Below are 16551 nucleotides of genomic sequence, written 5' to 3' on the forward strand. Positions count from 1 at the left end.
GTTCCACCACTACCCCCATCTCCCTGTCTCACTGTCCCCTTGTTGTGTCTTATGTCATCCTTCACAGGATCGTACTGTGTTTTGGGTTATGGCACTTAACTATTTGCTTAAGTTTGGGCAGCAGTACTTCTACTGTGCCCACTGGTCTTCCTCACACACACAGTCAATATTCATGTTCAAACTCTACCTTATGGCAGTGTGAGCAGCTCAGGATATAACCTAAAACTATATACAGGTGAGGTTAATTACAACTAGAGAGTCATAGAACAATGATGGTAACAGAGGTGCTTCCTTTGTTTGCAAGCCCTTTACCAGTCTAGATCTTCGGGCTTAATAATTTTTGTGTTACAGCTTGCCTTTGCTTTTTCTAACACACATTCCCAGCCTGAATCTCAGCTCTTTACTTTAGTCCCATTTTGGTTTCTGGTAGAGAAAGATACTTCCTACAGAAGTGAAATCAAGTAAGGGTGAGGCTTTTAGTTTAAATCACTTCCTGATAATCACCTTCCTTACCTATCCTAGGGCCTCACCTAGCCCTAACCTTGCTTTATTTTATTTAGCCCTTTATTGCCTGCCTTTTTCATGACCATTTAACTAAACTGAAGGAATAGAACTTTAAATTCAGCTCAGTGAACATTTGTTGATAATTACACTGTCCTAAATCTTTCACTTTTTTCTTCCTTTGGGATTAATATATTGGTATGGAGACTTACCACCTACTGGCTCTGGAAAGCTGCTTTATTCACATTAAAATGTACGGGCTCTGTAGTCTGTATTTAATGCACAAACCTTAGAGCCTCTCTGGGGTATCATCCTCAATTTAGGATGGGGAATATGATGCTTTTTGCCTCATTCCTTTCAAAAGTGTTCATTATATGTCTTAAAAATTCTTACCTCTGTATCCAACTAAACAATTTTGATTTCTTTATTCTTACTGTTTGATACCTTTTTTAATCCTTATTTTTCTTTTAAGACATTTAACAGTTCAGATGTGACATTAGAATCTATTCTAGTAGTTTTCTTTTTACAATACTGTAAAAATAATACTTTAATATCTTGTTCTTGTGGTTTTTAATTTTTCTTCATAGGAAAATTTAGTCAACTTGTCACTAGAGATGTGCTGACAGATCCAACTTTATATCATTTTGAATTTGGATTTTTTTTGTGACAATACTAAGTAGGCCATCTAACTCAGTGTGGAGAACATTAAATTTCAGGGTTATTAATAAAAATGTCAAATGGTAAAGTGTCCATGACTACCTTGGATTTCAAACAGAACTCTCTAGTTTGTTTTACCCTAATCCATAGGTCTAAAAAGAAAATTAAAGAATACTTTATTTCCCCTTCCATATTTTTCCTTCAGCTATCTGTCAATGACACATTCTAGTTTGCAATCAGTTTGAATCCTTTGGCTCAAAATTTGCTTTTAATATCATCTCTTCCTTGGTCAAAACGATTTTCAAACAAGGTAAAAATAATTCAAATCTTTGAGTTGTAATGATTTTCTTCTTCAATTAATACATCTTTCTGTGACTCAAAGTATTTTTTAAAGTGTTTGAATTTTAAATTTTCTATATTGATAATAATTACTATTTGTTACTATCATCTGGGTAGAATGTTAATGTTTTACATGTATGATCTTTGTTTTTAAAGTATTTGAATTTTAGTGTCAAAAGTTTTATATAAAGAAAAGGTTAAAAAAGATCTATAGTGTTTTAATAAAGCCAATTCATTACATTTCTAAGAATTTATTTTACAAAGATTTGCTTGACGTTTTTTGTGTTTAAACTTCCTAAAGCTCCAGTTTAATAATGTCCTTTTGGCCAACATCCTTTCCCTTGAAATTACCGTGTGGAAAGAGCACTGGGACTCAGGAGAATTAAGAATGTGGAATTGGCTTTCCAGTTAACTAGTTAAGTGCCTGTTGTCAAGCCATGTAACTTTCCCGACATCTCTTTCCTCATCTGTAAATCTGAGTTGAATTGGACCAGATGAACTCATGTAGGAGTTCTCCCAACTCTAAAATTACAACATTATGGGTCCTGTTTTAGGTTTAAATTCATTTGGTCCTTAGCAGAAGTAAATTATTTCCTTTCATTTTTATATAAAATGTACTTTTCCTAAAATAAATATATAGTAATATATATGCATGTGCATATCTGTCTGTATATTTATGAACTACAGAGAAAGTCACAATAATTGAGAAACTTTTTGTGGATTATTTCAAAAGTAGATAATATGTGTTTTACACTAGTAAAATAGTTTGGAACTCCGTATTTCCATAGAAAACTGCTTTATCATATATTACAGTTTTAAAAAGAGGGAACCTTTTATTAGTCTGATTACAGTCCATTGATCTTCTAAAGTGTCAGTTCACTATTACCTTCTTTGTGAGTATAACTAAAAAAATTCAAATCTTTCAGTGATTTTGAAAGTATACCAAGACATCTTTCAGTGGGTAAAAACTTTCGAGACTATGAATATGAATGAATTTCATTAAAGCATCGACACTAGGATTTTTTAATTTAAGTACCGTAACTCTGGCAAATTCATGGAGCCATAGTTCAAATTATGGGCTTTTTAAATACTGATTTCTTTGTTTTGCTTAACTCTTTCTTAATGGTTCAGACAGTTGAAGTTATTCAAGGATAAATTTAGGTAAAAAAAAAAAAAAAAGTGAGGGCTGCTTTAGAATTTTTATTGTTACTTCAGGAATTTCATTGTAATTCTTTATTGTATGTAATTCCTGAAGAGTTACTTCAGGAATTTTATTGTAATTCTTTTTCTCTTTTTGTGGTTTTAGTGCTTTTAAAAACTAAAGCATGGTTATTTTTATTTTTTTAATCAATTTAAATATTAATAATGGATATTACTTATATTGCAGCATTTGTGGTGAATCCAAGATAAGCCCAACATTTTAATTTGTTGAGATGCAACAAGTATAAAATGAGCCCTGGATTTGGAGTCAGAAAACTTGGGGTTGAGTCACAGTGTTCATTAGTAGGTACTTTACATTTCTGTAGCAGTAGCAGTAGTGGTAGTACTAGTAATGTGAGCTAAATGTTTGTAAAGTTATATGAATTGTTTGGAATCTCCTTTTCAGGATAGATGACCATGAAGCTTTTTGTGGTTAAAATACTGCTCTCTATTTATTCTGTGACAGTAGTAGTTGCATAACTCTCTGGCAAAGCCTGACTTCCACTATTAGAATTTGTTAATGTTGCCAATGTTACTTTTACCATTTTTCTCCCCTAGAATAACAACAATCTTGAAGCCTGTTGCCGAGCCCTTTCCCAGGAGAGTAGCAAATACTTATATATGGAATACCATAGTCCAGATGACAATAGAATGAATAGAAATCGCCTTTTACATATTAACCTGGGTATCCATTCTCCTAGTAGCTATCACCCAGGAGATGGAGCCCAACTTAATGGTGGTCGAACACTGGTACACAGCTCAAGTGATGGACATATTGATCCACAGCATGCAGCAGGTAAACAGCTGATATGTCTAGTTCAAGAACCACACTCAGCTCCAGCTGTTGTTGCTGCTACTCCCAACTACAATCCATTTTTTATGAATGAACAGAACAGAAGTGCAGCTACTCCTCCTTCACAGCCACCTCAACAGCCATCTTCCATGCAAACAGGAATGAATCCGTCTGCTATGCAAGGGCCTTCACCACCACCGCCACCTCCTTCATACATGCACATACCTCGGTATAGTACAAATCCAATTACTGTTACAGTATCCCAGAACCTCCCTTCTGGACAGACTGTACCAAGAGCTTTACAAATTCTTCCACAAATTCCAAGCAATCTCTATGGGTCTCCTGGTTCTATTTATATTAGACAGACATCTCAGAGTTCATCAGGAAGACAAGCTCCTCAGAGTACGCCGTGGCAGTCCTCACCACAGGGCCCAGTGCCTCACTATAGCCAGCGTCCTTTACCTGTTTATCCACACCAACAGAACTATCAACCTTCTCAGTATTCTCCCAAACAGCAGCAGATCCCTCAGTCTGCTTACCATTCACCACCTCCTTCTCAATGTCCTTCACCCTTCAGCTCTCCACAGCATCAAGTGCAACCTTCCCAGTTGGGCCACATCTTTATGCCACCTAGTCCTTCAACTACTCCACCCCATCCATATCAACAAGGACCTCCTAGCTATCAGAAACAGGGAAGCCATTCAGTAGCCTATCTTCCATACACAGCATCTAGCTTACCCAAAGGTTCCATGAAGAAGATAGAAATTACAGTTGAACCTTCTCAGAGACCTGGGACAGCAATTAATAGGAGTCCTTCACCCATCAGTAATCAACCATCTCCACGGAATCAACACTCACTGTACACAGCCACCACACCACCTTCAAGTTCTCCTTCGAGAGGGATATCTAGTCAACCAAAACCTCCATTTAATGTTAATCCTGTGTATATTACATATACACAGCCAACTGGACCTTCGTGTACTCCATCACCATCTCCTCGAGTGATACCAAACCCAACTACAGTTTTTAAAATTACTGTAGGCCGAGCAACGACTGAAAATCTTTTAAATTTAGTGGACCAAGAAGAGCGCTCTGCAGCACCAGAACCTATTCAGCCCATTTCAGTGATACCAGGCTCTGGGGGAGAAAAGGGAAGCCATAAATATCAGAGGAGTTCTAGTTCTGGATCAGATGACTATGCCTACACACAAGGTAAATTTTAACCCTTTTATGAAATTTAATTTCTGGGGTGAGGCAGCAGTCTCCTATTCAAATATATTAGCTGTTTAGTTTTAATTAAATATTTAGTATTAAATGTTGGGAAGTAGCATTGCTATTAAGAATAAAATTAGTGGCCGGGCACAGTGGCTCACGCCTCTAATCCCAGCACTTTGGGAGGCTGAGGTGGGCAGATCACCTGAGGTCAGAAGTTCGAGACCAGCCTGGCCAACATGGAGAAACTCCACCTATACTGAAAATACAAAAATTAGCTGGGTGTGGTGGCACGTGCCTGTAATCACCAGCTACCTGGGAGGCTGAGGCAGGACAATTGCTCGAATCCGGGAGGCAGAGGTTGCAGTGAGCCAAGATCACGTCACTGCACTCCAGCCTGGGCAACAGAGTGAGACTCTATCTCAAAAAAAATAAATAAATAAAAATAAAGTTAGTGCTTCAGAGTCATCTATAGACTTTGTTTTAAAATATGAAAGTGGAGGCATAATAAGGCCTTATAGTGCCCAGATAAAGCTTACTTTAGAAAGAATATTCATAGAGTGAAAAATACAAGTGAAATGGAAATTGTCAAAAGTATAAACTACAGAGTAGGAAAGAGATTCATGGAAAATGAACTAAAGTTCATCAAATGAAAGAATTTGAATCTTTTCTATACAGGATGACCAGAGGGCATAATGATATTTACATATAAATAATTTATAAGAAGTGGAAATAGTCATGAAGAATGTTATTGGATTAGCTAATAGTAGACCTAAATTAGATGTAAAGAATAGTTTTTAAAAAGTCTATTCAGATTGTTTCAAGATACCTGAGAATTTAGTTTTCTTTCAATATATACGAAGGGAAGTAATTACTAGGAATGCCTGGTAGTCAGCCTGTTCAAAACACACACAAGTATAAAGAGAATCTTAGGACAGTAGAACAAGAGGGATGTTCAGGTGATGTCACTTGAGTAGCATTCAAAGAGCTAAATTAAAGCAGATACGGAGGCAGCATAGCATTAGAAAGACATGAGAGTAAATATCAACTCCCAAGTTGAATGAGTCTTTTATACATTAGCAATGCATATCGAAATTTTTCAGTCACTTGTTCAATGTTGTTCTCTGCAATGACTTTATCTATAATGCTGTAGCCTTGCTGTTACATCAACGAGCAAGGATGGAGAGGTTAGCAAAGCAATTGAAACTTGAGAAAGAGGAGCTAGAGCGATTGAAGTCCGAAGTTAACAGTATGGAGCATGACCTGATGCAGAGACGGCTCAGAAGAGTCAGCTGCACCACTGCGATCCCTACGGTAAGTCATATGTTAGGATGTGTCAATAGGAGGGTCAAGATATTGGCTGTCAGGTCATTTATCTTTCTTTAGGTTTTATTCCTGGCAGAGTTCTGGGGATGTTGTTGTTGTTGTTGCTGTTTTTTTTTTTAAAACAATGGATGAAAAACTTTTGCCTTTAGTAGTTCTTGTCAAAATAATTTGATTATTTATTCATGTATGCAAATTCCATAGGCTTGTCATTATTTTCAAACACTGATTATAATCATTTATTTATAAATTGCTTTCTGTCAAAATAGAAATGAACAGTGCACCCTGACCAAAAACGTGATGAATTATTCTTTGTGTATTCATTTATTCTTCTAAGCATATGATATATATTTTTTAAACATTAAAAATTATTTTCTTAAGTACATTAATTTTGTAAGTAATTCAAATAAGTTAAAATGAGATCAATATGAATTTTGGGGAAGTGTTGATTGTAGAATATTTTAAGGCAGAGCAGTTTTATTAAGTGTAAATAATTATAGAAACTGAACTAACAGTATTGATTGATAGCAGTCTTAAAGGGACCTGCTCTAATGAAAAGATTCGGATATTTTTAACATGTTGGTTAATGTATATGAGTTCTAACAATCCCAAACAACTCTGAGAATTTTGAAACATCTCAAAGTTTTGAAACATGTTTAAAATCTTATGACTTCGCAGGCTATGATCCAACCTATCATTTCACCTTTCAACATTTAGCATTTTTGTGCATATACTTTACGAAATGTGGTACTACGCTAGATGCTTACTATATACCTGCCAGTGAGAAAAATAGATACATCAACAGATAATTATGATACAGTGTGGTAAGTGCTGTATATGTTCACGGGTAATGAGAGAACTCATACATCAACTCGTTTCTGTGCAGATTCAATGTACTTCTCTGCTCTTACATTATCCTCCTGCTGGAATGCCCTTCTAAAAAGCTCTGCACGTGTAAATCTTGTCTGTTCTTCAAGGCTCAACTTAACCTCTACTTTTCCATGAAGCCTTTCCTCATTTTCCTACCCTCTCTAAACTTAGGGTAATCTCTGAGTTTACAGGTTTAGAGAAGTGGGCATATGGCAGACCTCTTACAGTTAGCATCTGTGCAGCCACTCCCTCATAGTGAAGTTTCTACTTGAGGTTCTTGGCTTCAAAGGGGATTTGTGAATTCTCTGAAATTATATGCAGAGTTTCATAAGTGTGTTTAATATGAGAAGTGGGTCTATAGCTTTCATCTGATTTTCATAAGATTATTACATTGAAGGAAAAAAAGGGTGAGGAACCACTGCTCTAAACAATAGACAGAGAGAAAAGGGGAAGGCATTTTAGAAGAGAAAAGAACAATAAGGTAATGAAGACTTGAAAGTTGAGATGGAGAGTGACTTTCAAGAGACAGTAACTACAATTCCCTGGCATAAGCATGAGTTTTCTGATGAGTTAACAGAGGTTAACTGGGGCTTTGATCTTGCATGCTAAGTCGAGGTGCTTGAACTTTTTTCTGCTGGTAACAGGGAACAAGTGGGAGTTTTTGAGAAAGGGATTCTTGAGAAATAGGTATATTCAATAATTTAATGATTTTTTTGTAATATTGTCTATAATCTTCAGTATAGTCAATATTAGAAGTAAGTAAGAAGATTTTAACTAACTAAAGCCCTTGAAAATAACAAAGCTATCCTTAATGGAAAAGTGATATTAATATAAATCAAATTTCTGCCTCATTTTCTCCATTTGAAATCTTAATTGACTCTTCTGATTGTGGAAGATATTGAAGGACATAACCCATATGGGAATCCACTTATGGTGGTTGGGTACTTTGGAATTTTTTAGGTACCCGTAGAGCATAAACAAATTTTCTTAGCATAGTAATTTTCTTTAAAATAATCATTTTATTTAGCAACTACTTGCTGTGTGATAATCCCTGCTAAATAATATTGGTTTTTTGCTTTTCGTTGGAAGTAGAGAACTGTCTAATGTAGCATAGGTTAGTACTTCAAAAAAGATTACTTCTGCGTAGTTTATATCAGAGCTCTTACTGATGTATCTTTTTTCTTTTTCCTTTTTTTTTTTTTGAGACAGTCTCACCCTTTCACCCAGGCTGGAGTGCAATGGCGCAATCTCGGCTCACTGCAACCTCTGCCTCCCAGGTTCAAGTGATTCTACTGTCTCAGCCTCCCAAGTAGCTGGGATTACAGGCATGAACCACCATGTTCAGCTGATTTTTTGTATCTTTCGTAGAAATGGGATTTCGCCATGTTGGCCAGGCTGGTCTCGAACTCCTGACCTCATGATCTGCCCACCTCAGCCTCCCAAAGTGCTAGGATTACAGACATGGGCCACCGCGCCCAGCCCCTGATGTATCTTCTTAGGAAAGAGAAGTTGGTGAAACTGCTGCCTTGGGCTGTAATTTCGTTTTAAGTTTTATTATAGAGAATTTCAAAGATACATAAAATAGTATAATGAACCCCCATGTGTAGCCATCCCCCAGATTGAGAAATTGGTAGTTCATGTGTGTGCTAACATCTGAGAGATAAGACATTTAAGTGTGTTTCCTATATGTTTCCATTACCGAGCCTAGAGTAAAATGGAAGACAATAGTAGTACATGGCAGAGGGACAGTTGTATGTGGTGCTTGAGACAGTAGGCTTTCAAGTCAGGTGCCAGTTTGAATCTTGCATCTATTTGTGTCACTCGTGTATCCTTGGATCAGTAACTTTCTCTATGCTTTTTTTCTTATCTATCAAACGTGTGGTATAGTACCCATCTTATGGGATTTTTATTAGGATTACATGAGGTAATATATGTGAAGCAGTTTACACAATGCCCAACAAATAGTAAGTGTTCTTATAAAATAAGTATTGGCTGAAAAATACTGGAAAAATTTGCTTGGGGTTTAAATACACAAATCTGAAGCATTTTGTACTTCAACTTCCTTTGAACTTGAGGAAAATATACAAGATTCTACTTATGTAGGAAATTAATCAAATAAATCATTTAGTCAGAATTCCCTTTTTGCTCATCAAGGCTCATTTGAAGAACCATGACATAATGGAAAGAGAGCCCACATAGGCTTGGGAGTCAGAATTGCTCGAGTGCTCCCTGGCTATATCTAACTTCTCTGTGTCTGATTTTCCCTATCTATAAAAGAGAATTATAGCAAGTATATTATAATAATTGTTGTCAAGATAAAGAGACAGTGCATGTAATAAGCCTGGCGTGAAGTAGGTGATCAGTAGATAGCTAGCCTTATCATTGACCTTGTGTATAAGAATACCCAGTAGAGAACTGATGTTTTTGCTACTAAAGCACACATTCCTACCTTCAAGTTTTCAAACAAAATGCTTGTCAGGCAGTGTGTACAAAATTGATTAGAAAGCTGCTTGCCTGATGATACTGCAGTGCACATTTGTGACCTGCTATGCGGGGGAGGGGGCTTGCAGAAACTTAGAATAGCAGTGAAATAACCTTTTTCTAAGGAGAGCAGAAGTGCAAGATACAAAATGCATGATGTTGTCATTTCCCTGAATCTGTTATTTGCAAAGCATTGTATTAAATGCTGACAAAGGTTTCATCTCTTAGATCTGTATGTAAAATGAGATACAGGTATATCTGTGAGTCTATACGTATTTGTGTATGAGAGAAAATATAAGGCAGTAAATCAGATGTGTTGACGAGCTAAATGCTAACAATATAAGTACTTTCAGAGTTTTGAGATAAAAATGTTAGCTTTTTGCCTATAGAGTTTAAAGATGAAACAGTTTCATGGAGGAGGGGGAAATTTAAGTTTTACCTTGAAGGATACAATTTTAATATTCAGAAAGCTGCCAATTGCCCTCTCCTTCAAGTTATTTCCCCCCATTCTTCCTGTTCTAATTAGGTTTTTGGACTACCCCACAGCTTTGAGTCCCAGATGCATAACTGAGGCCAAGCTACCAAAGAACACCAGTGGTCTTTGACGTTGGTCTCTCTCAGCTTTGGGAAAAAAGCTTACAATTTATTATTTTGAAATGTTAGCTACAAACATCCTGTTATCTTACAAACAATTCTGAATTATACATAGCCAATTTTGAAATTCCTCCTCCACGAAAACTACTTGTGACAAATGGCAGTAATTTCTGAGAAACAGCTTTTTTCCCCCCTCAGTTTAATCAGAAGCTATATGAAAAAGGACATAGGAATTATATTGATAAACCCTTAGTAAGATTGGATGGTTCTACTATCTTTGGAAATGAGCCTGTTGATAAAAGTACTTTTGTTGTTGTTTGTTTCTGAAACAGGGTCTTGTTCTGCCGCTCAGGGTGGAGTGCAGTGGTGCAATCTGGGCTCATTGCAACCTCCACTTCCCGGGTTCAAGCAATTCTTGCACCTCAGCCTCCCGAGTAGCTGGGACTACAGGTGTGCACCACCACACCCAGCTAATTTTTGTATTTTTGGTAGAGACGGGGTTTTGCCATGTTGGCCAGGCTGGTGTCAAACTCCTGACCTCATGTGATCCACCTGCCTCAGCCTCCCAAAGTGAGCCACTGTGCCCGGCCTGATGAGAGTATATTTTTGTTATAAGCAAATGTGTGGTAGCCACTTCACTGTTTAGGACCACTGTGGCTAAAACGTCTGTCTTGCCCCCAACTCGTTAAAACCTGTGGGAAAGGTCATCCTTTTCAAGTGCTTGGCTTTCCCGATAGGTTCTTCCATGTGTTTCTGGGAAGACAGCATCACGTTTGGAGCTCTTAACTAAATGTATTATCTTTAATTTAAATGTTCAAGTATATGTTTTAAAGTATTTGAATATTGCTTGATAGGCAAAGCACAAAGCATTTTACACATTAATGTCACATAGTTTTAGCTCATAGGAATTAGAAAAGAAAGGCAGTCCATAATAAATATTTCTGAATGACTTTTTTGTTCCTCTAGCATTCTGTGAAATTGTAGCTCTTGTATTCTACCTTTTATCACTTATTTTAAACTTTGATACCTGCTTATTTAATGGGCATTCTCAGTTATTCTGATAATACCTCCTAACATCATAAGATCTTACATGTTTATGAATTAAGATATCCTTTCTGCTGCTCATTTTTCTTCACTGGTATATTAACATATTTAGCGTTTAGCAAAGTACATGTTTTTAACAGAATAGGATTTTGTTCTGTCTTCCTGCAGTAGCAGATATTTAATTTTTTACTTTATGTGTTATAGTTAAAATCCTCCTAGTAATTAATACCTCTGCTGTGTTGAAAGATTCAGTATTTCAGCCTCTAAGATTCTAAACTTTGACTTTTTTACTGTACATGTATATGTATAAATAGTAAAGAAATTAAGAATACCATGGAAAGTAAAGGCTTCCAAAAAGCTTTATTGAATGGAAGATTAGGACTTTCTTTACATTTCAGTGTCTCATATGTGCTCCTGAAAGGCCTAAGCAGTGGGCTGGCCTGAAGAGGTAGAGGCAGAAGAAAACAAAGTTGGGGGGAAAATGGAATTCATTTGTTCCTGAAATTTTCATGCACTAGAGTAACTGCCTCCTTCAATCTAGAAAAAAGATGACAAAAATATAAATTTATATAGGAGTCTTTCATATAAATCCTTGCTCTACCTATTATTAGCTTTATAACTTTGGGAAAATTATATAACCTCTCTGTACCTCAGTTTCCTCATCTATAAATTGGGCACAATATTAGTACCTACCTTAAAGGATTGTTAAGAAGAAGGAATGAGAGACTTCTGGTAAATACCATACTGTTGTAATTTTTATCAAGCTTGATAAAACTAATATCATTTACATTATTCGTTTAAAAGGTTGATTCTTACAGTTTTCATTCCCATGAAAACATAGAAACAAAATATTCTCAATGCTCTATTTAATAAAAATGGTAGTATCTTGTATGGTAGAACACAGTCCACTATTGCAGCTCGCCACTTTATATGCAGATTTTGTTTATATGTGGCCATTTTGATGTCCCCATTTTACGCAACTATTCCTTTAAAAACATACACAGAGGACTTCTTAAACATGCCCTCTTATGGACTAAGGCCGTATTCTTGGTAATACCCAATCATTACAATTAACATGAAACGCAGTTCTTAAATGTTGGCCTTGATAATGACTTTCCCACAATTGCTATTTTGGGTCCTTTCTTACTAGCCTGAGGAAATGACAAGATTGAGAAGCATGAACAGACAACTCCAGATAAATGTTGACTGTACACTGAAAGAAGTTGACCTCCTTCAATCTAGAGGTATAGACTTGATTATTTGGTAAACCATAAGTAATAGTGTGGTATTTTAAGCTGCTTAAATAGCAATAACTGGTTTTGTAGATTTAAGAGACAGTTTTTATCCTTAATAAGATTACAGTCCTGGTAAAGAGATCCCCCTGCCCCATGGTCATGGATCAGATTTGGGGATGAAAAAATAGTTTTACTTTGGCAATTTCATCAAGTTCTTATTTAGACTGTTCTATGTTGTTACTTTGTATTTATCCTCTTTTTGTCATTTACTGTGAATATTTTATAAATTGATGGGTTTTAATTCTGAAACTTAGAGTACATATTATATGATAAACATCTAAAATATCTGTAAAAAATAGGGATTCCAAATCAGAGTGTCAGATTTCTCGGTTTTAAAATAAAGTCTGTATGTTATTTTTCATGTTATGTTATGTGAAAACATTCAACTATAATCATAGTTTTAGTTTTTTGGATTTTTTTACAGAAGTATACTACAGCAGAAGCTCTCTTAAACTGACTTTCATTTACCCAACTCACCAGATTAGAGATGGTCTTCATTTTCTGTGGAAAATATACTGACTGATGTCCACAGCTGCTGCATACTTTTGACTAGTAGGCTACATTCTGGTAGGCCCATGAACATTGCTCCCATCGGTTGAATTGTCTGCTTACCAAGAGTTCATTCTGTCCCCAAACCTGTTATGCCAGTTATCGTATTTCTGCAACTTAATGTTTCATAAAATGACATGAAGGAGAAAGCTGCTCTTTCTATGAAAGCCAAAGGCCAAATCACTCAAAAAAGAGAGACTGTGAATTAGATATGGGTGAAAACAACTGAAAAAAGGTTAAGGGTGAAAATCATGTAAGTCTAAAAGGATTCTATACTCAAATTGCATTATAAGTGTTGTTAGTATCTTTCCTGCTCCATTCTAAAGCAATCAAAATTATAGATGAGGGTTCAGCAAACTAGGGCCTGTTGCCTGTTTCTGTGAATAAAAGTTTTAGTGGAATGATAGCCATGCCCATTTGTTTACATGTTGTCTGTGGCTGCCTTTGAGCTTCAACAGCACAGTTGAGTGCTTGCAACAGAGACCGTATCACAGGTCCTCAAAGTGTAAAATACATCTGGCCCTTGACAGAAAAGGTTTGTCAACCTCTGCTGTAGGTCACATGGGTGTGGTTTATGTAAGAAATACAATATGGAACTCCAGCCAACAGACATATAAAAATTAGGACTTTGTCTAACTTTAAAATATAGCTATATACAAGTGTTCTGTTACATTAAAGTTGATGTGTAATTTTTCTTAACAATTATGTGTATTAATCAGCTTCCCTGCCCCCCACTCATCCCCACACTTACTTTTCTTGATTATGGCAGCTAAGAGAGTTTCTACAGTGTTTCAAGAGTATGTAATAAAATATCTCACTGCCATTTGTAGGCAAGATTAAACAAACAGTAGGGTGGGCGCAGTGGCTCATGCCTGTAATCCCAGCAGTTTGGGAGGCCAAGGCAAGAGAATCAGTCGAGCCCAATAGTTTGAGACTAGCCTGGGCAACATAGGGAGACCCTGTCTCTACAAATAATGTTTTAAAAATTAGCCAGGTGTGGTGGTGTGTGTCTGTGGTCCTAGCTACTTGGGAGGCTGAGGTAAGAGGATCACCTGAGCCTGGAACGTCAAGGCTGCAGTGAGCCTTGATCGTACCACTGTACTCCAGCCTAGGCCAAGTCCAGAAAGAGACTCAGTCTAAAAAACAAAAAAGAGAGAGATTAAAGATTAGAGGCAGGTGAATCCCAAAGACACGGAATTATCTGAACAACATACAGAAGCAAATTTGAATGTGAAAATTAAGCAGTCTGCTCAGGTATCCTAAAAGTTATTTTCAGATGCCTAGTCACCCTATAGCCCACTTACTTGAAGCAATCAAAGAATTGCTATGCATAATGTAGGGGTTACATAAACTATTGCTACTATATTTTAGAAGATTGCATCAATTTTTTTACTTGTGTGGTCTTTGAAGCAAAACAAAAACCAGTAGAACATTTGGTTAGGATACTTATATAAGCCTTTTGTGATCTAGAAATCAGAACATCAGCTGTAACAAGTAATTGAAGAAACACATATGCAGCTTTTTAAAGCATAAAAAGATCCAATTAATACATCAAATAGCATAGTGGCTTTTATGAGCTATCACAGCAGTTATTTTTGGAAAATTATCTTCAAACAGCATATTCAAGTGGATAAAACATTTGTGAAAGGGTCTGCAAGGGAAACCACTCTGAAGGTTTTATAAGCAAAGAGCTGTGTTTTTTGGTCTGCATTGGACAATGAACTCTTTTGGATACTTAGGCATTTCTAAATCTCTTTTCATAAGGAATCTAAATGTATCCATTTTATACTAAATTCTACTCTTCCACACTCCAGAAAATGTATACTGAGTTTCCAATCTAAACTTTTAATCTAGGGAAGGAATCTAAACCTTTTTTGGTGGTGGTGGGGGGAGGCAAGGGAATAAGCATTTAGAATAGATGCAAATCAGTATATGATTTGATGAAAATCAGCTTTTTTTTGTGATTTTTGGTAAGGAAAACTGGTTGGGAAAAAAAAGTAGATCTGGAAATCAAGAGATTTAATATATTTAAACTATCAGTATCAGTACCATACAGCATCTTCTATAAATAAGTATGGCTACAGTTAACTGTAGTTGTTTAGAACAAGCAGAGAATAGTGATAGGTTGACAGAAGTGAAGGCAGGCCCCAAAACTGGCACTAGATCAAAACCGACCTTGGTGGAGTGACAGCAGGAGATGTGGCTGAAAGACAGACATTAGACCAAGGAATGAACATTTTAAGACAGGTGAAAATTTTGTGGTAAGACAAAATTCTCAGGTACTGTTTTAAGATTCTCCTTTTCTTGAAAAGGAGAATACATAAATTGCTGATGTTATTTCACATTTATTGAAGTTGCTTAGTTGTCTCAAAATATAACTTGATTAATCCTTGTAAATGTTTATATTTGGCTTCTTCCATTGTTCAATTTATAATGGATAAATTTGTAAGGTAAATTATGAAAAACATGAAAGTAAGCATTCACTATTTAAGTCTTCTTTCTCATGGTTTGTTCATTAAAAATCAAAACAAGCAGAAAGAGAAAACAGTTTAACTATCCTTTCATTTCTCTTCTTCATTTATCTCCCCAAATGCCCCACATGCTTAATCCTGCCCAAGGAAACTAGCCTTACAATTAGAAAAATATTTCTTCAGGTGTAGTACATTGTAGACATACATCTGTGTAGTGGTTTTCTTGGGCCTTTTCTCATAGTAATGAAAACACAATTTCACTGGGAGGATAGGATTATGTAATGAGTTTTGAAATCCTGGAAAACATTTTTTCCCTTCTTATGTATTTTATTTACATATTTTCTTTTTTTAAAAAAATCAAGCAACAGGAAAAAGAGTTCTTAATTCCTGATGAATGTACTTTCTTTATAGGAAACTTTGATCCAAAAGCCATGAATAATTTTTATGACAACATAGAACCTGGCCCAGTTGTACCACCCAAGCCATCTAAAAAAGGTGAGTATGAAAATGTCACAAATATGATGTAAATAAATATCAAAATAATTTGGGAGTTCACATTTATATCTGAAGAAATTTTCACTAGAGGTTAACTTGTGCAGCATGAATAAAGTTACCATATTTTAATATTTTTATTTTTTTGAGACAGGGTCTCATTCTGCTTCCCCAGCTAGAGTGCAGTGGTATGATCATGGCTCATTGCAGCTTTGACCTTCTGGGCTCAAGTGATCCTTCTGCCTCTCAGCCTCCCAAGTAGCTGGGACTATAGGCACACACCACCATGCCCAGCTAATTTTTTTTATTTTTTGTAGAGATGGGATCTCACCATGTTGCTTACACTGGTCTTGACAAATTTACCATATTGATGTTAATGTGGCAATAATGAAATGTCCCCAAACTTTAATTTTTAAAAAGTACTGAAATTAGTAAGTCTTAGAGTTATTGTCAGAGGTAATTAAATGGAATATATAATTTTTACAAACAGAAGTTGAAACACTATATTACATAGTTAACATTATAAATTTACTTAGCATTGTAAAAACTATAACCCTAAAAGGTAATTCTCATAAAATAATGAGGATTTTAAAGGTCAAATGTTAGAATTGAAAGTTAGATTTGCAGTAGACTTAAGATTATTTTTCAGACAACAAAAGATCCTTGGGTACTCAAAAGAGGAACATAGCAATTAGTAGCGACTAGGAGTTTTCCCATCAAGAATAAAATA

At 35.9% G+C, this 16551-nt stretch overlaps 1 protein-coding gene across 4 annotated transcripts in view; it reads left to right on the forward strand.

Moving 5' to 3' along the window:
- The window catches only part of TAB3 (TGF-beta activated kinase 1 (MAP3K7) binding protein 3), a 64132-nt gene that overhangs the window by 33305 nt on the left and 14276 nt on the right, over positions 1-16551 (forward strand). For 3 of the 4 annotated variants that reach the window (XM_012448872.2, XM_064364435.1, XM_012448873.3), the window contains 4 exons: positions 3256-4702; positions 5856-6016; positions 12165-12258; positions 15741-15824. In XM_012448872.2, coding sequence (XP_012304295.1) covers positions 3256-4702; positions 5856-6016; positions 12165-12258; positions 15741-15824 — 1786 coding nt within the window. Of the gene's footprint in view, positions 1-2884; positions 3001-3255; positions 4703-5855; positions 6017-12164; positions 12259-15740; positions 15825-16551 lie in introns of all 4 variants that reach the window. The other variant, XM_012448874.2, reaches the window with a different exon arrangement.

This window comes from Aotus nancymaae, unplaced genomic scaffold (assembly GCF_030222135.1).
Source record: "Aotus nancymaae isolate 86718 unplaced genomic scaffold, 86718_ANA_hifiasm-v0.15.2.pri h1tg000058l, whole genome shotgun sequence".
Classification (NCBI taxonomy): domain Eukaryota; kingdom Metazoa; phylum Chordata; class Mammalia; order Primates; family Aotidae; genus Aotus; species Aotus nancymaae.